Source organism: Musa acuminata, chromosome BXJ3-9 (assembly GCF_036884655.1).
Source record: "Musa acuminata AAA Group cultivar baxijiao chromosome BXJ3-9, Cavendish_Baxijiao_AAA, whole genome shotgun sequence".
NCBI lineage: Eukaryota > Viridiplantae > Streptophyta > Magnoliopsida > Zingiberales > Musaceae > Musa > Musa acuminata.
This window is the reverse complement of record NC_088357.1, coordinates 9,375,571-9,393,327: the sequence shown is the minus strand read 5'-3', so window position 1 is coordinate 9,393,327 and position 17,757 is coordinate 9,375,571. Positions and strand designations below refer to the sequence as shown.

At 45.4% G+C, this 17,757-nt stretch overlaps 2 protein-coding genes across 2 annotated transcripts; both read right to left on the bottom strand.

Moving 5' to 3' along the window:
* Positions 1 to 2,739: 2,739 nt before the first annotated feature.
* Positions 2,740 to 3,644, bottom strand: LOC135649713 (copper transporter 5.1-like). The gene has a single exon (XM_065168394.1). It carries the CDS (start codon positions 3,422 to 3,424, stop codon positions 2,978 to 2,980), a length of 447 nt encoding a protein of 148 aa, XP_065024466.1. The 5' UTR covers positions 3,425 to 3,644; the 3' UTR covers positions 2,740 to 2,977.
* A 3,632-nt stretch (positions 3,645 to 7,276) lies between these two features.
* On the bottom strand, positions 7,277 to 9,882 carry LOC103997924 (exocyst complex component EXO70A1). Its single transcript, XM_009419268.3, has one exon. The coding sequence runs from the start codon at positions 9,665 to 9,667 to the stop codon at positions 7,751 to 7,753; it is 1,917 nt and encodes a 638-aa protein (XP_009417543.2). The 5' UTR covers positions 9,668 to 9,882; the 3' UTR covers positions 7,277 to 7,750.
* Between the last annotated feature and the right edge of the window lie 7,875 nt (positions 9,883 to 17,757).

The window sequence follows — 17,757 nt, the reverse complement described above, 5'->3', positions numbered from 1 at the left end:
TAAATTGAGATAAAGAAAAATAACATAGGCGCTAGCATATGTTTTATCATCATTGTTACCAACTCAATTGGCATCTTAAAAATACATAAAGCAACATCGGAGAATCCTTCCGGAGGAATAAACCATAGTGAATAGTGCTCTAAGTATCAAAGGAGACGTATTACAATTATTCAGTGGTTTGAAATAAGCTTATGCATAAACTGAGATAACAAATTGAGATAACTTATTCACGAACAACATCCGAATGGATAAATATCAAATCCTATAAACTATGAACAACATAATGATACTCAATGGCATCAATGATATTAGTTGTAGAGAGTGATGTAGGAACAATATTGATTCCAAGCATGTAGGTACAATCAAGAAGGTTATGAATATACTTATATTGAGAATAGAAGAGAACATTCACTATGAGGATACCTTAGACACCAAGAAAATAATTGATTACCCTAAGATCTTTGATAGAGAAATTATTAATAAGTTTTTTCTAAAATTAATTAATTATTATTAATTTATTACCAATAATAATTAAGTCATCCAAATAAACCAATAAAAACATGATAATTCTTTCTTGAGAATAACTGAAACCAACTAAGAGTATATATGTTCAAAATTCATGGTTCAAAGCATAGGGGACCTGCTTGAGACCATAAAAGTTATTACAAAGCTTGCAAATATGTTGACAAAGATTGAGATAAAAAAATCAAGAGGTTTACTCATGAACTTATCATTGGAAGTGTGATCGCGAAGAAATACATTTATCATGTCTAATTATCAAAATTATCAATTGTTAAACATAATCAAACATAAAATAATATAAATTATTATTGACTTCATAATTGAGCTGAAAGTATCACTGTATTCAATGCCTGCATATTACTGGAACCCCTTCGCAACAAATAATGCTTCGTGCTTACTAATGGATCCATTGAGATTTCACTTGATATAGAAAAACCTTGTAAGGTTTTCACTAATTTGACAAGGCATACACATATACATCAAATATCAGAATGCATATTGTTCAGCATCAGCATTTGTCTCTGCCCTCTAAATCATTCGGTACCACTTTATATGCTCTATGTAGTCAAGGAATATATAGTGAAACATAAAATAGATTTTGTACTCATCCAACAAGCTTTCAGCTTTTCCTACTGTTTCTAATGCACTGATTCTTCTTTGTAACTTGAACAGTAGAGGGTAGAGACATGTTAGCATTTTAATTTAAAAAATAAGGTCCAAATAGTATATAAAAAAAAGATGCATACAATGCATGACGCTTCCGCTGAAGTAGAATTTAGGGAGGGTTAATCAATATAGTCTTACCCACCCTACAAATATAGAGAATTATTTCTGACTCAAGCCCTTGTTATCAATGTCATAAAGGACAAGTTTATCCTTCTTCCGAGAGTCAACCTCTAATTACAGTCCAAATTGTGAGAGATAGAAATAAAAAAAAAAGTCTCAGTAATTTTCTCATGGACTGTAAATCAATGATAATTTCTAACCAATGCCAGTACAAAATGTAGAATTATTTTGTCTTTAGTGCACTCCGTAAGAATCGAGAATGGCCAGTTCCCTTCATGTTGCATTAGAAAAAGAAACCCACACAAAAGTTCGATTAAAGTAAACTTACTTTAAAGTTTCTTTAATAGAATGTTAAATCTGGTAACTAAATTTATGTATAATTTTGTTTTTTTTTACCATTGGAGGCAAGGAAGGCATCAGACGCTCGCCTAAGCACCTGAGCAAGACAAGGCTCAAACACCTCGATGATGGAGCAGGTAAGCACATGCAACTAGAAGTGGCCTAGGCACGTGCTTGGGCCTAGGTGTCAAACGACTCAGGCCTGTGCCTAAACTGATCACGGTTTGATCGAATTTGACGAGTCCAATGATGGTTCAATCAAACCAAATGACCCATCACTTAAACCCACTCCCCCCCTCCCCCCCTTGTGCATGAGAATAACCCCAACCTCCTCTCTAGAAAGCCTAGCGCTAGTGGATGCGAACGACTTCCTCCCACAACAAAACTAGCACTTCTATGACAAGTGAGTGACTTCCTCTTACACAGAGGCCCTTCGACAACATTTTATTCTCACAATAACTCTCCTACTCCTCCTCAATAGTCCCCTCTCAACCTAGGGTCACCAAGCCTCTCTAGACACGACAACTCCCCTCTCCTTCCTCCTCCTTTCCGATTCTCCTCCTCCTTCTTCTCATTAATTATATTTCTTTAATTATTATATTTGCAAGTGCGTTGCTTTGTTTGGGTGAGATAACACCTCAGATGTTTTGGCACTTTGGCGCCTTTGACTACATCTCCTGCAATTGATCTCATTTGGAGGTTATGCCAATGAAAAACACTTGCAAAGTAACTAAAAACTGGAACAGCTATAAAATTGCAGTCCCAATTACATGACTTGCCAAGAGCAAGCTGTGCACTATTTTGTCGATATGAGAATCCAACATACAAAGCAATAGCTTAAGTAAACATATATGCCATTACATGTCGTGACAAGATCTAAACTGTTTTCTTCTTTGTTTATTTTAATTTCAAATATGAATTGTGTACTTCTAAACTACAACCACTATTAAACATCACACTCAAAAAACATTGTAAAAACCAAACCAGAAACTTAAAATAGATCATCACAAACGAAAACAAAGAAGAAAATTTTAAAGCATAAAACAAGATATCAGAACTCAAAACATATTTGATACCACTGGAGATAAAACAAAAACTGGAAACAACAGTATGTTTTGGGAATTGCATAGACTCATATTTCCAAATATCTTTTCACAATTTTACTTCACAAAAACTATGTGCATAATCACTATTATGCCACCTTGTAAAAACATAATGCAGAAAAATGTAAACCATAACACGATAATTAACAGAAGAGTTCTCAGTAACACACATTTTAGAAAGATATAAAGCATGTATCTAAAGCGAGTACCGAAGATGAAAGGCCGAATTAAGGGCAGCCACAGGAATTCTGCAACGCCACGAAATCCGCTTCCCCTCCGCTTACAAAGAAGAAGTACCCGACCGTCAGGCCGGCGACGACGGCGACGAATACGCCGGCGTTGTAGGACATGACGGCGAGCATGAGGAGGTACCCGACCGCGGAGTTCACGCCGAAGAGGAGGGCGGAGGCGAGCCTGGGGGGCGGGCGGAAGAAAGCGGAGGCGGAGGGGGGCAGGAGGAAGGGAGACTCGACCGCCGACGGGGGCGGCGGCAGGGAGGGCTTGGATCCGGCGAGGATCTTGAAGCGGACGCGGCGGTCCTCCATGTACTGGTAGAAGAGGGCAGCGGCAAAGAGAGCGAGGAGGCTGAGGAGGTAGCCCGGCCAGGAGTCGGTCCGCCACGAGTCGAACAGGATCGTCGCCTTCTTACCCCAGTAGAAGGTGATGTGCATCATCTCGAGGGATTGGAGGTGGAAACTGAAGCTGAAGGTGAGCACACCAAGAGGTTATAAATTTGTCCGTCTTGCCTGTCACGGTTTACCTCGGCGATGTCACCAAATAGCTTCGGCGGACACGACGGGGGTTTTCAAAAGTGTTCTCGTTGGTTTAAACACAAAGAGCAAACGCCTTTGTAACCCTTTTGTGATCTACCCGCTCGTCTACCAAAGTTATGATTGGAGAAAAACAGGACAAATCCATGTTCACGTCCACGTTGTTTACTAGATGGAACACACCATGCGACCTATACCTTCTTGGCGCATTAGAGAGGTTACCTAAATAGAATTCGAAACTACTATAACAAAGTAAAATCCCAATTATTGGAGATCCATTATAATTACAATTATAATTATATATATAAACTTTTATTTAGAGTCTCTACTAATTTTTTAGATAAAGAAATCTAACAAATCATTATTAACTGATACCATTTTATAAAGGCTGACCACATGGCCATGGTCACTTGTGTTGACTTCCAAATAGCAAATTCTGAATTATCAGACTATTATCACTGAAGACAGAATTTTGAGGTATCTTACTGCAAATAGATCCATCGAGTATGATTCCCATCACAGTTCAGTGATACCAATGTTCTGTCAAGTCATTTAGTATCAAATAAAAGACGAGTAAGACACAAACAAAACTGTTCATAAAAATTGAAGCTACAGTACTAAAATCAAATCACGACAATAGAAATGGCTGCTTCTATACTTGGGGTAGAGTTCTTCAAATGGTTGTCACCGGCACATCATTCAGGACAAAACAAAAACAAAAAAAAACAAAATATTCCTGTCGAAAGCTATGTCATATCAATAGCAAATATAAGGTATGATGTATAAAAGTTGGACGACATCAGAAAGATCAAGAAAGAGAAGAAAATTTTGACACAGCAAATAAACATGATTTTGACTTTTCTGTCTTTGATGAAAAAACAAAAAAGGAACAATCACAAAGAAAAAGCTAAACAAGGTAAAAGTTTATATAGCTGAAATCATACATCAAATGGGAGTTTCTCAATGCCTTGTACAGTATTTCTAAGAAGCAACAAAGCCCAAACACATGAGATTTCATATATCTAAAACCAATGGCTGACAAAGCTAAAAACAGAAAAATGGACGATTCCAGTTTCACCTGTAAAGGGATGTATCAAGCGAAGTAATGGTGATGGAAGCAGATAACATAATTAGAGTCTTTGAGTTAAGTTGCCAACTACTTGGAAAATTAATAGCTATTTACAACAACTGATATTTCCTTCTAAAGAACATGGATTGTCAGTTTTGAGCCTGTAAGGGGCAGTACTGCATAGTATGTAACATTCTGCAACTAGATAAGAGCCCCAGTTCTTATAAACCAAATCTCAGTCTTAGATGCATCTCGTCTAACTAATTAGGAATCTGCTAGTCCAAGTGACCTTTTTGCATTATCCATCTTCTACGTCGGTCGTTAACCACAAGTGATGCTTTCTTTTGTCGTGCCAGCCCATGCTACAGGCATGCTAGCAGGTCTTGTGTGTTGGCACATTCCGGCATGCAGCATGTATTGTGTTAGGAAGTTATGACAAAGGACCGGTGAGCCATAATTGCAACAATATGGTCACATTCTTGAAGCTAAACAAAACTATTTGATGAGATGATCATGATAATAAAAAGTTAGTAAATGGTAATCAACCACCGAAAGGACAGAATCAATGCCCTTCCAGTTCCCATTTGTGGCATTTGAGGCAACCAATTCTTTCGAGGATTACTTCCAACTTCACAAACAGCTTTTGTTAAATCTATCATCAAAAGCAAAAAATTTAGCTATTAGTGAAGCTCTTCCCAAAATTTCTTTCAAGCTGACAACTTTCAGTGGCAACAAAAGATTCATGTAACTGATCCTAAATAGTTGGAATTTACGGTTTTATCGTTGTTGTTATTGTTGTTGACAAACTTTCAATTAATGATTATGCTATTACCAATGTATACCATGATTTGTGCATAACAGCAGTGACAAGAAGGAAAAGTAAGAGGATGTTTGCTATCATGCCAATACTAGTCATTTTCCTTATTCTACATTAGCTGATAAAAGATCCTGAATTTGGTTAACAGATCATTTCAAACCATGGTGATGTCATGATCTTTTCTAATGCTTAGTTGGTTACAAGTATATAAAAAGACTCGGACCTACCCTCGACCACTTTTGATGTGGACAAAATCAACAGATAAGAGAATAGAAGGTATCAAGGGATCCAAGATCCATGAATAGTCACAGGTGAAGTTTGTGTATGCCTTTCCGACCTTTAAAAGGTAGATTACAATAAGGTAGGTGAAAAATGAAAGGGCCAAGTGTAGGAGAGGTTGTTTGTAACATCAAGAATGGAAATGCTTGACTTTGCTGAATCCCTCAAAACACCTGAAAGTCTATGAGCACCATTCAGGATGAATAGATGGAAGAAAGGTGACAGGGGTATGGATATCATCAATGGGTTTCCTAATGATATTAGAGTTAAGTGAAGGAAAATAATGGAGAAAACCAAAACATGCTAGAGAGACAAAAGATGTGCAACAAGAAGCATTAAACATAGAATGAAAGCCAAGGAGAAAATCAAAAGCTTTTTTATTATTTTTTTCTGTGAGCTATCAATCATAAAAAGGCTTTTGACATTTAATGTGATCAACATGATGATATGCAGGCCAGGCACAACTTAATGTTTTAAAAGGAAGAAAAAGACAACACACTTTGTCCACTGAGATGGTAGCCATTGCATCACAGATGTCTATGAAATATATGTCCAATGATACTCTCAAAGGATTCTGTTACAGCACTTCACCATGATAAGTGTGGTCACAAACAAAGTGCAATAGAAACAATCCTTAGACTTTTGGTAAACAAACTTTATTTTCTAAATGCCACAGACCCAACATCATGAACTCAGTCCTTCAAACTTTGCCACCAATCATGAAAAAAGTGAACTTCCATATCAGTCAGAGAGCTTACACAGTTCTGTATTCCTAGAACCTCTTCACACTTTATAAGAGAACTTTATGGTGCCAAAGAGTTTTACCGATCAGTAATCAGCTTTCTGATTGTGAAGTATAGTTGGTTTTTCATTTTCCTGGTTCCCTAAGACTTTATTTCACATAGATTATTTGGCCAAATACAGATATACCTTGACCAGTAGTATAAATATCAACAGACTTTGCTGTGAGAAGATATATCTCCAATAAATTTGGTTTTGTGTAAGCAACTATATTACCAACGTGTGTTGCATCTTTCTCTACTTTCTTGATCAAAAACCTGTGTTGCGTGTTAGAATTACAATTATTGCCTGGTAAGGTAGTATACCATGTTTTATGGAACTGATTAGATTGTTTCTGTATACCCAAGATTTTATGTTTTTCAAATGAATATTTCAGTTGATTGACAAAGCAACCTTTAAAAATAAAATGTTTACGAACTATTCCATATTTTATCAGCTGATGTTGTAAAATCATTGACATGCTATGAACTACCGAAACAAGCTAGTGTCTACAAGAAAAAATGAGATATTCTCGATTTCACGTCAATGATTTCAGTAAACCAAAAATGATCTTCAGATGAAAAGAGTTGGCATAACAGAGCAGGCAAGATGAATATTAGGTACTAAAAACTTGCATAAGTAGAACACATTTGCATGTGATCAGAGTCTGTTAGTGAACTAAAATGGTTTTCTTCAGAGGATAACAGTCTGCAAACTGCCAGGCTCATATGCTCCGACCAAAAAAATATTATTTCCTTGATCTACAAACATCTTAAGAATGATTCACGACAGAAGAAATGAAACATAGAAGTAAAAAGTCCGTGAAACAAAATTGTAATACAATCTACAAAGTACAAACCCTCACAAAAGTGACCCTACAACCAAGACGATACATTAAAATAATCATCCACAACGAACAAAAATGAAGAAAAAACAGAAGTTCAGAAAATTTTCATATCTAGTAATTCCCCAAGGGATGCAAAAAGTAGACACAATATAAACATGCTAAACAAATACTAAATAAAAGAGAAAACAAACTTGCTTACAGAGGGAGGGAAACTAAACAGGCGAACCCCCTGAGTTATTTGAATCCTCCAACAAGATCTTCATATCAGATACAAATATTACGTGGGACTTCTGAGCTCTCCATCAGCTACGCTAAATTCTTCAATACTCCACATATCTGTGCTGCTAAGACTTGTCACCTCATCGTTTCCCTCTTAAGAAATTAAAGAATATCAACTAACCGAATCATCAGTCTCCTTTCTTGATACCATCATGTGATTTAGTGAGATCTTCTTCTGTTGTTTAAAGAAGGAGGGCACCCTTCAAAAAAGTCGGACAAGGATATCTCAAGATCCTCAACAGAGTACTTAATGTACATCTCAGGGTGCCTCCCACTCTCTATATGTTGCCGGAACCGGCCAAGAAAGGACCTATACGCTGGTAACAACTTCTCGGAGATCGAAATCCTCAATTCCTCTCTCAGCTGTGTGTCTGGCACAAACCATATAGCTTGGGTTTTATGAGCCTCCTCGAAAGCAGCATTGAAGGCCCTGAACCTCTCCCTCAGCATCGACTTGGAGACGCCGGACGAGAAGCTCCCACTGACATGAATCCCCTCATCTCTCAAGCAGTGTAGGATTCTTACCCACGTCGCCCGCTGGTAGCTTGTTGCTGACAGCCGGAACTTCCCGGTGAGCTTTCTTAAGTATTCATCACCGATCATTTCACGGAGCTCAGGCGAACCCTTCATCTTGTGGACGATATAGTGGACGTTGTTCATCAAGAAGAGGTGGGCAAGAGCGGTATCCTTGTAAAGGTTCGCCTTGTTCTCGAGATTGTGCGCAAGAACAACAATGATCCAGATCAAGTGGGCGGCAAGGGGGGTCTGGTTCTCGGCCTCCGGGAATTCGATCTCCGGTGGTGTAGCCCCAACTGCGGCTTGATCATCGCCAGAGAACCGGGAGCTCGCCGATGGCCTCGTAATTATGAGCTCGATGAGCGTGGGCTTGTAGTCGGAGATGAGGCTGATGTAGTTCATTACGTAGCGAGTGAGGGGATGGATGGTGCCACCAGGGACCGCGGTCTTGGGTGGATCTCGAAGCACTGCGTTCTCGAATTCCGAGAGAATGCCTCGGACGGCCTCGGCGAGCCGGGAGAGAATCTCGGCGGCCTGGGTGTAGATGGACTCGGCAGACTTGGATAGGAATACGGCGGCGATGTCCGGGAGGAGGTCGGAGATGGTGTCATGGAGGTCGAGGATCTTGAAGAGCTTCTCTGGTGACCGGCGGCCGATGCTGATGGCCTCGGCGAATCCAAAGAGCTGGATGGCCGCGCCCCTGACTGTCTCAGTGAAAGGGGCATCGTCAATGATGCCGAGGCCGTCAAAGACACGCTCGCAAAGACGGCGCTCGCTGGAAAAAACGATGCGGACGCAGATCTTGGCGGCGCGGATCCAGCGCCGGATCTTAGCCTCCAGGGCGTCCCACTCGAGACGCTGGACCTCGCCGATGCTATGCTTCTCCACCCCGAGCTGGCGTAGGCACACGTCCACTGCCGCCTTCCGGGCGCCGGCGTACACCTGGACACACTCCCGGCCGTACCCGGCGGCGATCATCCGCTCGGCGATACTCCGGAGGTCATCGACCGCGTCAGACGGCAGCAGATCGATCTCCCGGATGCTCCTCGTCGACCGCATGCTGCTCCGCCTGATTCTGCTACTGCTGCTGCTTCCCTCCACCGTCTCAGACAAGAAGGCATGCTCCTCCCCGCCGTCGACACCGCCGCCTCCCTCGGCATCTGACAGATCACCGGATCCCTCCCCGGACGCGGAGCTCTTCATGGATAGCGTGCTCAGATCGACGAGCTCATCGACTTCGATCTCATTAGGCCGCGTCAGAAGCAGGTTGCGGAACTCGTCCTCGAGTCGGGCCATGGCGATCTGGATCGCGTTCTCCGAGGAGGAGTGGAACGCGGATGAGGACAACCGCCGGGGGCTACCGGTGGCGATCGGTTCCCTGATCGAACGGCGGATCTCGTCGACGGCACGGAGGAACCTTTCGGCGTCCGAGCGGTCCCCACCATCGAATAGCATCCGCTCGTCCCCGGCGGAAGACGCCGTGGAGTCCCACCGCATGATCAGCTTCTCCGCCGCCTCCAGGTCCCCCTCCACCGCCGCCGCTCCTCCAGATCCGTCCATGTAAAGCGACAGCGCTTCACGGTCTTCGCTTCGCTGCAGGGGAGTTTGGGGGAGCAACCGCTGGTGCCTCTCTCTCTCTCTCTCTCTCTCTCTCTCTCTTGCGTCCTTCTTGCACTGGGGTGGGAAGCAGCTGTGCCGATGATATAGGATATTCCGGTGCCATCGCGGCACACGGGACCAAGCGCGCACCACGGATCAGAGGGTCTTAACGGTGCCACGTCAAGTGATCTCCCTCGCACGGAGCGTCAGTACGGAGGCTTCCTGACACGAACAACGAATGAGGCCCTCAAATAGCTTGACGTGGTCGCTCGCCGCACGAGATTTAACAAGGAATTCTAGCCGTCTGATGGGCATCATGTGGATAAGAAAAGAAAAGATAATTAAAAGAAATGCGGGACGAGGATATAGGGTCGTGTCACGGGACAGTGGAATCCCACGTGACGTGTCTACCGACGCATGCGCGAGACTCGCAGTATTCCGCCATGGAAGCGACGGAAGGTCCAATGCCGAGTGGACCCCAAGAGAAACCGGACCGAACGGGTGGATGGTATTCTCGTGGGGAAATTGTGCCGCTGGGTTGGCCACCACCTCCTACGAGTATGAAGGGGGTTAATGGTTAGTCAAAAGAATCATTCGATTGGATATAAGTAAGCCAAACATTAATCAACTTCAAACATGATTTGATTGCAATGACATATGCAACAGTAAACCCCTCCCTTTAATTGGATGCTCTACACCGGCATCTAATATCTAATATCTTTGTGTAAAGCATTGATGATCACCACACAACACATAGCGTTTGTTTTCTTTTGTCCTCGATGACGGATGATTCCGTCTTGAAGAACCTCATAATCTTTCTTAAGCATGAGTTCGAAGGACAACTCGTCGTGGTTATAATTCAAGATGAACCGATGGATGTAATGTTCATTACTGAGGGTATAAGGACTCGAAAGCAAACAAAACTATCTCCGTACCCAGACAAAAACAGTGAAGGGTGGGTCCCAGCAAAACTATCATCCAAGGAATCAAAAGCTCCAAAAGAAATTGATGGATGGATGGATGGATCCATGTTTACTTACTTCTATTGAGAAATTATTAGGTATGTGGTTTAATATTGTTGGTGTAAGCAACTTTATGTCGTGGCCTCGGGGTCGACGCGGCTTGGTTCAGGTCCGAATACGCAGGGATCTTGCACGGCGTTCCTCGGGACAGTCGAGGTGGCCGGTTACGATGGTCCGGGCGGGACGTTGCGTAGGGAGTAAAGTTTTTCCGCGGCGCTGGGAAGATGCAACCTCGCCCTTGTACCTGCACACAGGTCGGGTCGAAAGCTCGGCCCGACCCCTCCGATGATCAAGTTAGATGATGTGGAAGGAGTCTTTTTCAATGAAGAAGTCTCCCCCCTTCTGTTTAGCACTCGGGGGTATTTATAGGACAATTTAATGTTACCTGACGTGCCTGCCTACGGGGGGCAGGATCGTACCTCTAATGGCGTCTGACATCGCCATTGACGTTGCGTGGGGAACCGAACTGCCGCAGTGTCACGGACAAACTTCTAAACAAGGTGTTTGATGTAATGCTTATGTATGTCCGTGTCGTTTGGCATGTTCATGCCTTGTACAGAATGTAAAGGGGCGGCCGAAGGCTTAATAATCTCATTTTAGTTGGGTTGGTGGCCTCTTTAGGCTTGTAAATAAAGGTTGTGTCATGTAGACACGTGCGAGAGCTTTTCGGTCTGTAATGGACCATTTTACCCTTTGTTGTGCCACTGTTCAGAGCTTGTGAAGTCTGTTTGTAATTTGCTTTGTCTATGAAGTGTTTTTCGGACATGTTTGCTTGTGGATCCCGTTTGAGGCGTTCTCTTTAACCCGTTCTCTCTTTTGTTGGTCCTAAGGGACAATGGGAGGCTTCGGGGAGGCTGACCTTTGCGGACGGACGCGCAATGGTGCCGCACGACTTAGGCAAAACCAGCTAAGTCCATGTCATATGGTATCAGAGCGGGACAAGCACTCATAGAAACACTTGACATGCAAACGTGGGGGACCTAGCGGGGCTGCGTTGAGGGCAGTCAGCAACGCGCGACCGTTTGAGGGAAAACGGGCATGGAGATGTAGGGAAAAGAGTCGCTCAGAGGAGCGGGCATCTGAAATTGGCATTCAGAGGAATGGCCAACCCTTCGCGCAAGAGGCACCACGAGAACAGGCAAGCTTGGAAGAATTTGGAGCGCACAAAGGTTGGGATGGCTGAGTTTGAGCTACGGCTCAACGTTGACAACTATACTTGATGGTGCTCTAGGCAAGCGAGGCGCTTGGCAAGAATGAGACCATGCAAGGTGGAATGAGTTGCGCAACGACCAAAAGAGTTATGCAAAGGTCACAGAGGTGAGGGGAATTGCTAACTCGAAGAATTTGGTACTCATGCATGGGCTTGTATGCGGACGACGGAATGTTCATGGCCATCCCAAGGCGACCGAAACTCGGCGCCATGGAGCATTGAAACTTTCTCTTTGGCAAGCGAAGGATACGTCCGTAGGAGGCTGAAGTGTGCAATGAGTTCAGCATGTTGCTAGGCCTTGAGGGGTGCGGTGGGGGCTGTATTGACGTGGAGTCGCAATCTAGCAAGTGTGTTTGCAGGAGGCAGAACAATGCACAGTTTGTTCAGCAGATCGGAGTAGTCCAAGGGGATGGTGGTCTCCGAAATGAAGAGAGATGTTGCTCCAACGGGATAGTTATCCAGGAGGGATAAGTCCCGGCTCTCCAGAGGGAGAATCATGTGAGACAGACCTCACATGTTGAGGAGGAGTACCTCACAAACAACAACTCCACGAAGCTCGATGGACTGAGCAAGCGGCGATGAGTTGTCGCATGATCTCGCTCGAGAGAATGCATTGGTGGATGCATTGCGAGATCAAGTGGGGGAGCGACCTGAAGCAACTTAAATGAAGGCACACTTGGAGTCGATGTGGAGATCGGACTCAAGGGAGGGCTGACCTGTGGAATGGTGGGCACGAGGGCCACCATCGACTCAATGCGAAAACGAGGAGCGGAGCAACTTGGGCGTAACTTGGTGAAGTACCCAAGCCGCATGAAGGGAGCCAGCAGAGAAGTTGGAACATGGAGCAGAAGCACAGTGCTTTCCTTAGACATAGGTCAAAGACATGAACTCTTGCAGAGGCAAGAGTAGGATCATGTTGTTCCATGGGTCCTTCATTCTGACGGAGCGGACTCATCTTGCATGGTGCCAAAGACGAAGGGAGCTTCTAGGCACATGCACCTTATCTCGGAGGAGCATTTGATGGAGGAACTAAGGCGACTCAATTTGCGGAGGCGAAGTTGGGTTCAGAAGGCCTTAGCACGGGGCAAGAGGACGCAGAGGCGGGTACTCTTGAAGAATATGCCACAGTGTTGCCATTCAAAGTTGCCATGAAGGAAGCAGTGGGCAGCGGAGATTGTGTTGGTAGGGGCAGAGGCCCAGGATCCAGACAATGGTGCACAAATTACAGTGAAGTCGGTGGACTTCGGGAGCTACTAGGCGACGGATTGTCCTAGAGCGGTGCTTCATCTAGGTGTGACCCAAGAGTGGGTGGATGAAGGTCGATTGCCAAAGGAGCGAACAAAATCGAAGGTGGAGGAGACCCTGCGATGTATTGGCAGAGGCCACACATGGAGGGTTCACAATTCGAGTTTATTCCACAAGGATCAGAATGCAATGGAGATGTCACCAGGAGGCGACATGGTGCAGCGGATCGTGGTGGGACAGTTCGTGGCAATGCGATACACACGACAGAGTCCCGGGAGGGACTAGATCATATGGAGGTATGATCGGGAGCTACTGGGAGCTCCACTTCGGTGAACAACACGACGGCAAGAAGGGCTATGGATTCAAGGAGTGAAGGCCATGGTACCGCAGAGGCGGGTCTTCCGTGCGTGCATCGAATTTTGCATCGGACGAAAACCTTGGTCATCAGCATATGGGGGCTGTGTTCCACTAGGGGAAAAGTTCGAATGCAAGTACCAGTGAGTCCCGGGAGGGACTAGATCATATGGAGGTATGATCGGGAGCTACTGGGAGCTCCGCTTTGGTGAACAACACGACGGCAAGAAGGGCTATGGATTGAAGGAGTGAAGGCCATGGTACCGCAGAGGCGGGTCTTCCGGGCGTGCACCGAATTTTGCATCGGATGAAAACCTTGGTCATCAGCATATGGGGGCTGGGTTCCGCCAAGGGAAAAGTTCGAATGCAAGTACCAGTGAGTCCCATGAGAGGGACTTGATCATGCAGAGGTATGATCGAAGCAGCTGGAGAGTTGGACTGCTCCAGAGCTCATATTCGCTTAAGGGAGCCCGACAAGTCAGAGGACAAGGTCGAGTAAGCGAACGTTGCTACCAAGGAAGCTAAGGAGAACAGAATCGGTGCAAACCCTACAATGTGATGGCAGAGGCCATGCATGGGAGTTGCAGTCTGTCTTTCCATCGACCAAACAGACTGCTTGGAGAACACAGAGGTGTTGAAGCAGGAGGTCGAAAGGGGCGAGGAAGCGACGACAAGTCCAGAGGGACTTAGCTACCCAAAATCAAGCAATCAGTGAGAATGGAGGTGGACTCAGAGGAGTGTCACGAAGGCATATCTACTGATTGTGAAGAAAAGGGATGTAGATGCGAGGCGACGGATAGTAGGGTCATGGGCATGGCAGCGCCATGGTACCGCAGAGGCGGGACTTCCGTCAAAGTCATTGATCCCTTGCTCTCACGGAGGGAGAGCGCTTGGTCGTGAAAGGGGCCGAGGAGGTGGAGCATGCAGAGGCAATCTCCAAGTACCGAGACAAGGCTGAAGGGCAGAGGCCAAGAAACTTCGTAAGACCGGTGTCAACAAGTTTCTCATCAAGATAGCCGTAAGTGAAGGACTTCGGGTCATGCAAGAGTGCACGACCAAGGAACGAAGCAGGCAGTACGTGGTGCTGTACCTTTGCTACTCAGTGGAGTAGGCGGCAGGGTTGATGGAGAAGACGGTACAATCCTAGAGGCGACCTCATCTATCAGAGAATTACTCCAAGTTGGGGTGAAAACTTCCTGCATTCCAGAAGTTCAATGGCATTGAGAAGGTGAATCACAGTAGCTAACTCAACGCAAGGAGTGAAAACACTTCAAGTGCTTCAGAAGTGTGAGCAAAGAGCAGGCGAAGGCCAGTAACCAGCTCGATGCATGAAGTACAACCTCGAGGAGGCGGGCGAAGTCAAGTAACCTTTGCCTTCTCAACTCTTAAGAGAATGGGCGAAACCGAGTACCCCAGTTCTCTTATCTATCCAGCAGAGGAGCTCTGCACAAGTTCAAAGACCCTTCGAAGATAATGGAAGACAATAGTTGTCAAATCCTCACCAACGGTGATCAGTGCTACTGAGAGTAGATTGTCCGCTTCATTTCCCAATGAAATGCCAATCGAAAGCGGAAGTGATGCGAACCTACTTGGATGTGACAACTAACTGAAAGAAGAGTCAATGAGCAGATTTTGTGGAGGAAGGACCCAAAACTTCAGAAGTTTGCGAGGCGATGCTCGTTAAAGCTCCAACAAGCATCCACCCAGTTCAAGCAGCATGTGGAAATTTTGAGAAACTGGCGCAGTAAGAATGGTCTTTTCCTTCATTTGGTGGATCCGCAGGAATCAACGAGGATCAACACAACTCAGCCAACCCCACACCAGAGTCAGAGTCATTGGCGAGTTGAAGCAGCATGGCGGATCAAAGGTTCGACTACTCAAAAACAGCAGCGGAGAGCAGTTGGGAGCCAGGAGGCGCATTGCAGCTGGAGCAGAAGATTGAAGACTCAGCAAAGGCGAAGAGTTGCAGTGTTCACAAAGGCTTCGACGAGGACGTCGAAGGGATAAGTGGGGGAGAATGTCACGGACAAACTTCTAAACAAGGTGTTTGATGTAATGCTTATGTTTGTCCGTGCCGTTTTGACACGGACTTAGCTAGTTTTGCCTAAGTCGTGCGGCACCCTTGCGCGTCCGTCCGCAAAGGTCAGCCTCCCCGAAGCCTCCCATTGTCCCTTAGGACCAACAAAAGAGAGAACGGGTTAAAGAGAACACCTCAAACGGGATCCACAAGCAAACATGTCCGAAAAACACTTCATTGACAAAGCAAATTACAAACAGACTTTACAAGCTCTGAACAGTGGCACAATAAAGGGTAAAATGGTCCATTACAGACCGAAAAGCTCTCGAGCGTGTCCACATGACACAACCTTTATTTACAAGCCTAAAGAGGCCACCAACCCAACTAAAATGAGACTATTAAGCCTTCGGCCGCCCCTTTACATTCTGTACAAGGCATGAACATGCCAAAAGACACGGACATACATAAGCATTACATCAAACACCTTGTTTAGAAGTTTGTCCGTGACATTCTCCCCCACTTATCCCTTCGACGTCCTCGTCGAAGCCTTTGTGAACACTGCAACTCTTCGCCTTTGCTGAGTCTTCAATCTTCTGCTCCAGCTGCAATGCGCCTCCTGGCTCCCAGCTGCTCTCCGCTGCTGTTTTTGAGTAGTCGAACCTTTGATCCGCCATGCTGCTTCAACTCGCCAATGACTCTGACTCTGGTGTGGGGTTGGCTGAGTTGTGTTGATCCTCGTTGATTCCTGCGGATCCACCAAATGAAGGAAAAGACCATTCTTACTGCGCCAGTTTCTCAAAATTTCCACATGCTGCTTGAACTGGGTGGATGCTTGTTGGAGCTTTAACGAGCATCGCCTCGCAAACTTCTGAAGTTTTGGGTCCTTCCTCCACAAAATCTGCTCATTGACTCTTCTTTCAGTTAGTTGTCACATCCAAGTAGGTTCGCATCACTTCCGCTTTCGATTGGCATTTCGTTGGGAAATGAAGCGGACAATCTACTCTCAGTAGCACTGATCACCGTTGGTGAGGATTTGACAACTATTGTCTTCCATTATCTTCGAAGGGTCTTTGAACTTGTGCAGAGCTCCTCTGCTGGATAGATAAGAGAACTGGGGTACTCGGTTTCGCCCATTCTCTTAAGAGTTGAGAAGGCAAAGGTTACTTGACTTCGCCCGCCTCCTCGAGGTTGTACTTCATGCATCGAGCTGGTTACTGGCCTTCGCCTGCTCTTTGCTCACACTTCTGAAGCACTTGAAGTGTTTTCACTCCTTGCGTTGAGTTAGCTACTGTGATTCACCTTCTCAATGCCATTGAACTTCTGGAATGCAGGAAGTTTTCACCCCAACTTGGAGTAATTCTATGATAGATGAGGTCGCCTCTGGGATTGTACCGTCTTCTCCATCAACCCTGCCGCCTACTCCACTGAGTAGCAAAGGTACAGCACCACGTACTGCCTGCTTCGTTCCTTGGTCGTGCACTCTTGCATGACCCGAAGTCCTTCACTTACGGCTATCTTGATGAGAAACTTGTTGACACCGGTCTTACGAAGTTTCTTGGCCTCAGCCCTTCAGCCTTGTCTCGGTACTTGGAGATTGCCTCTGCATGCTCCACCTCCTCGGCCCCTTTCACGACCAAGCGCTCTCCCTCCGTGAGAGCAAGGGATCAATGACTTTGACGGAAGTCCCGCCTCTGCGGTACCATGGCGCTGCCATGCCCATGGCCCTACTATCCGTCGCCTCGCATCTACATCCCTTTTCTTCACAATCAGTAGATATGCCTTCGTGACACTCCTCTGAGTCCACCTCCATTCTCACTGATTGCTTAATTTTGGGTAGCTAAGTCCCTCTGGACTTGTCGTCGCTTCCTCGCCCCTTTCGACCTCCTGCTTCAACACCTCTGTGTTCTCCAAGCAGTCTGTTTATTCGATGGAAAGACAGACTGCAACTCCCATGCATGGCCTCTGCCATCACATTGTAGGGTTTGCACCGATTCTGTTCTCCTTAGCTTCCTTGGTAGCAACGTTCGCTTACTCGACCTTGTCCTCTGACTTGTCGGGCTCCCTTAAGCGAATATGAGCTCTGGAGCATTCCAACTCTCCAGCTGCTTCGATCATACCTCTGCATGATCAAGTCCCTCTCATGGGACTCACTGGTACTTGCATTCGAACTTTTCCCTTGGTGGAACCCAGCCCCCATATGCTG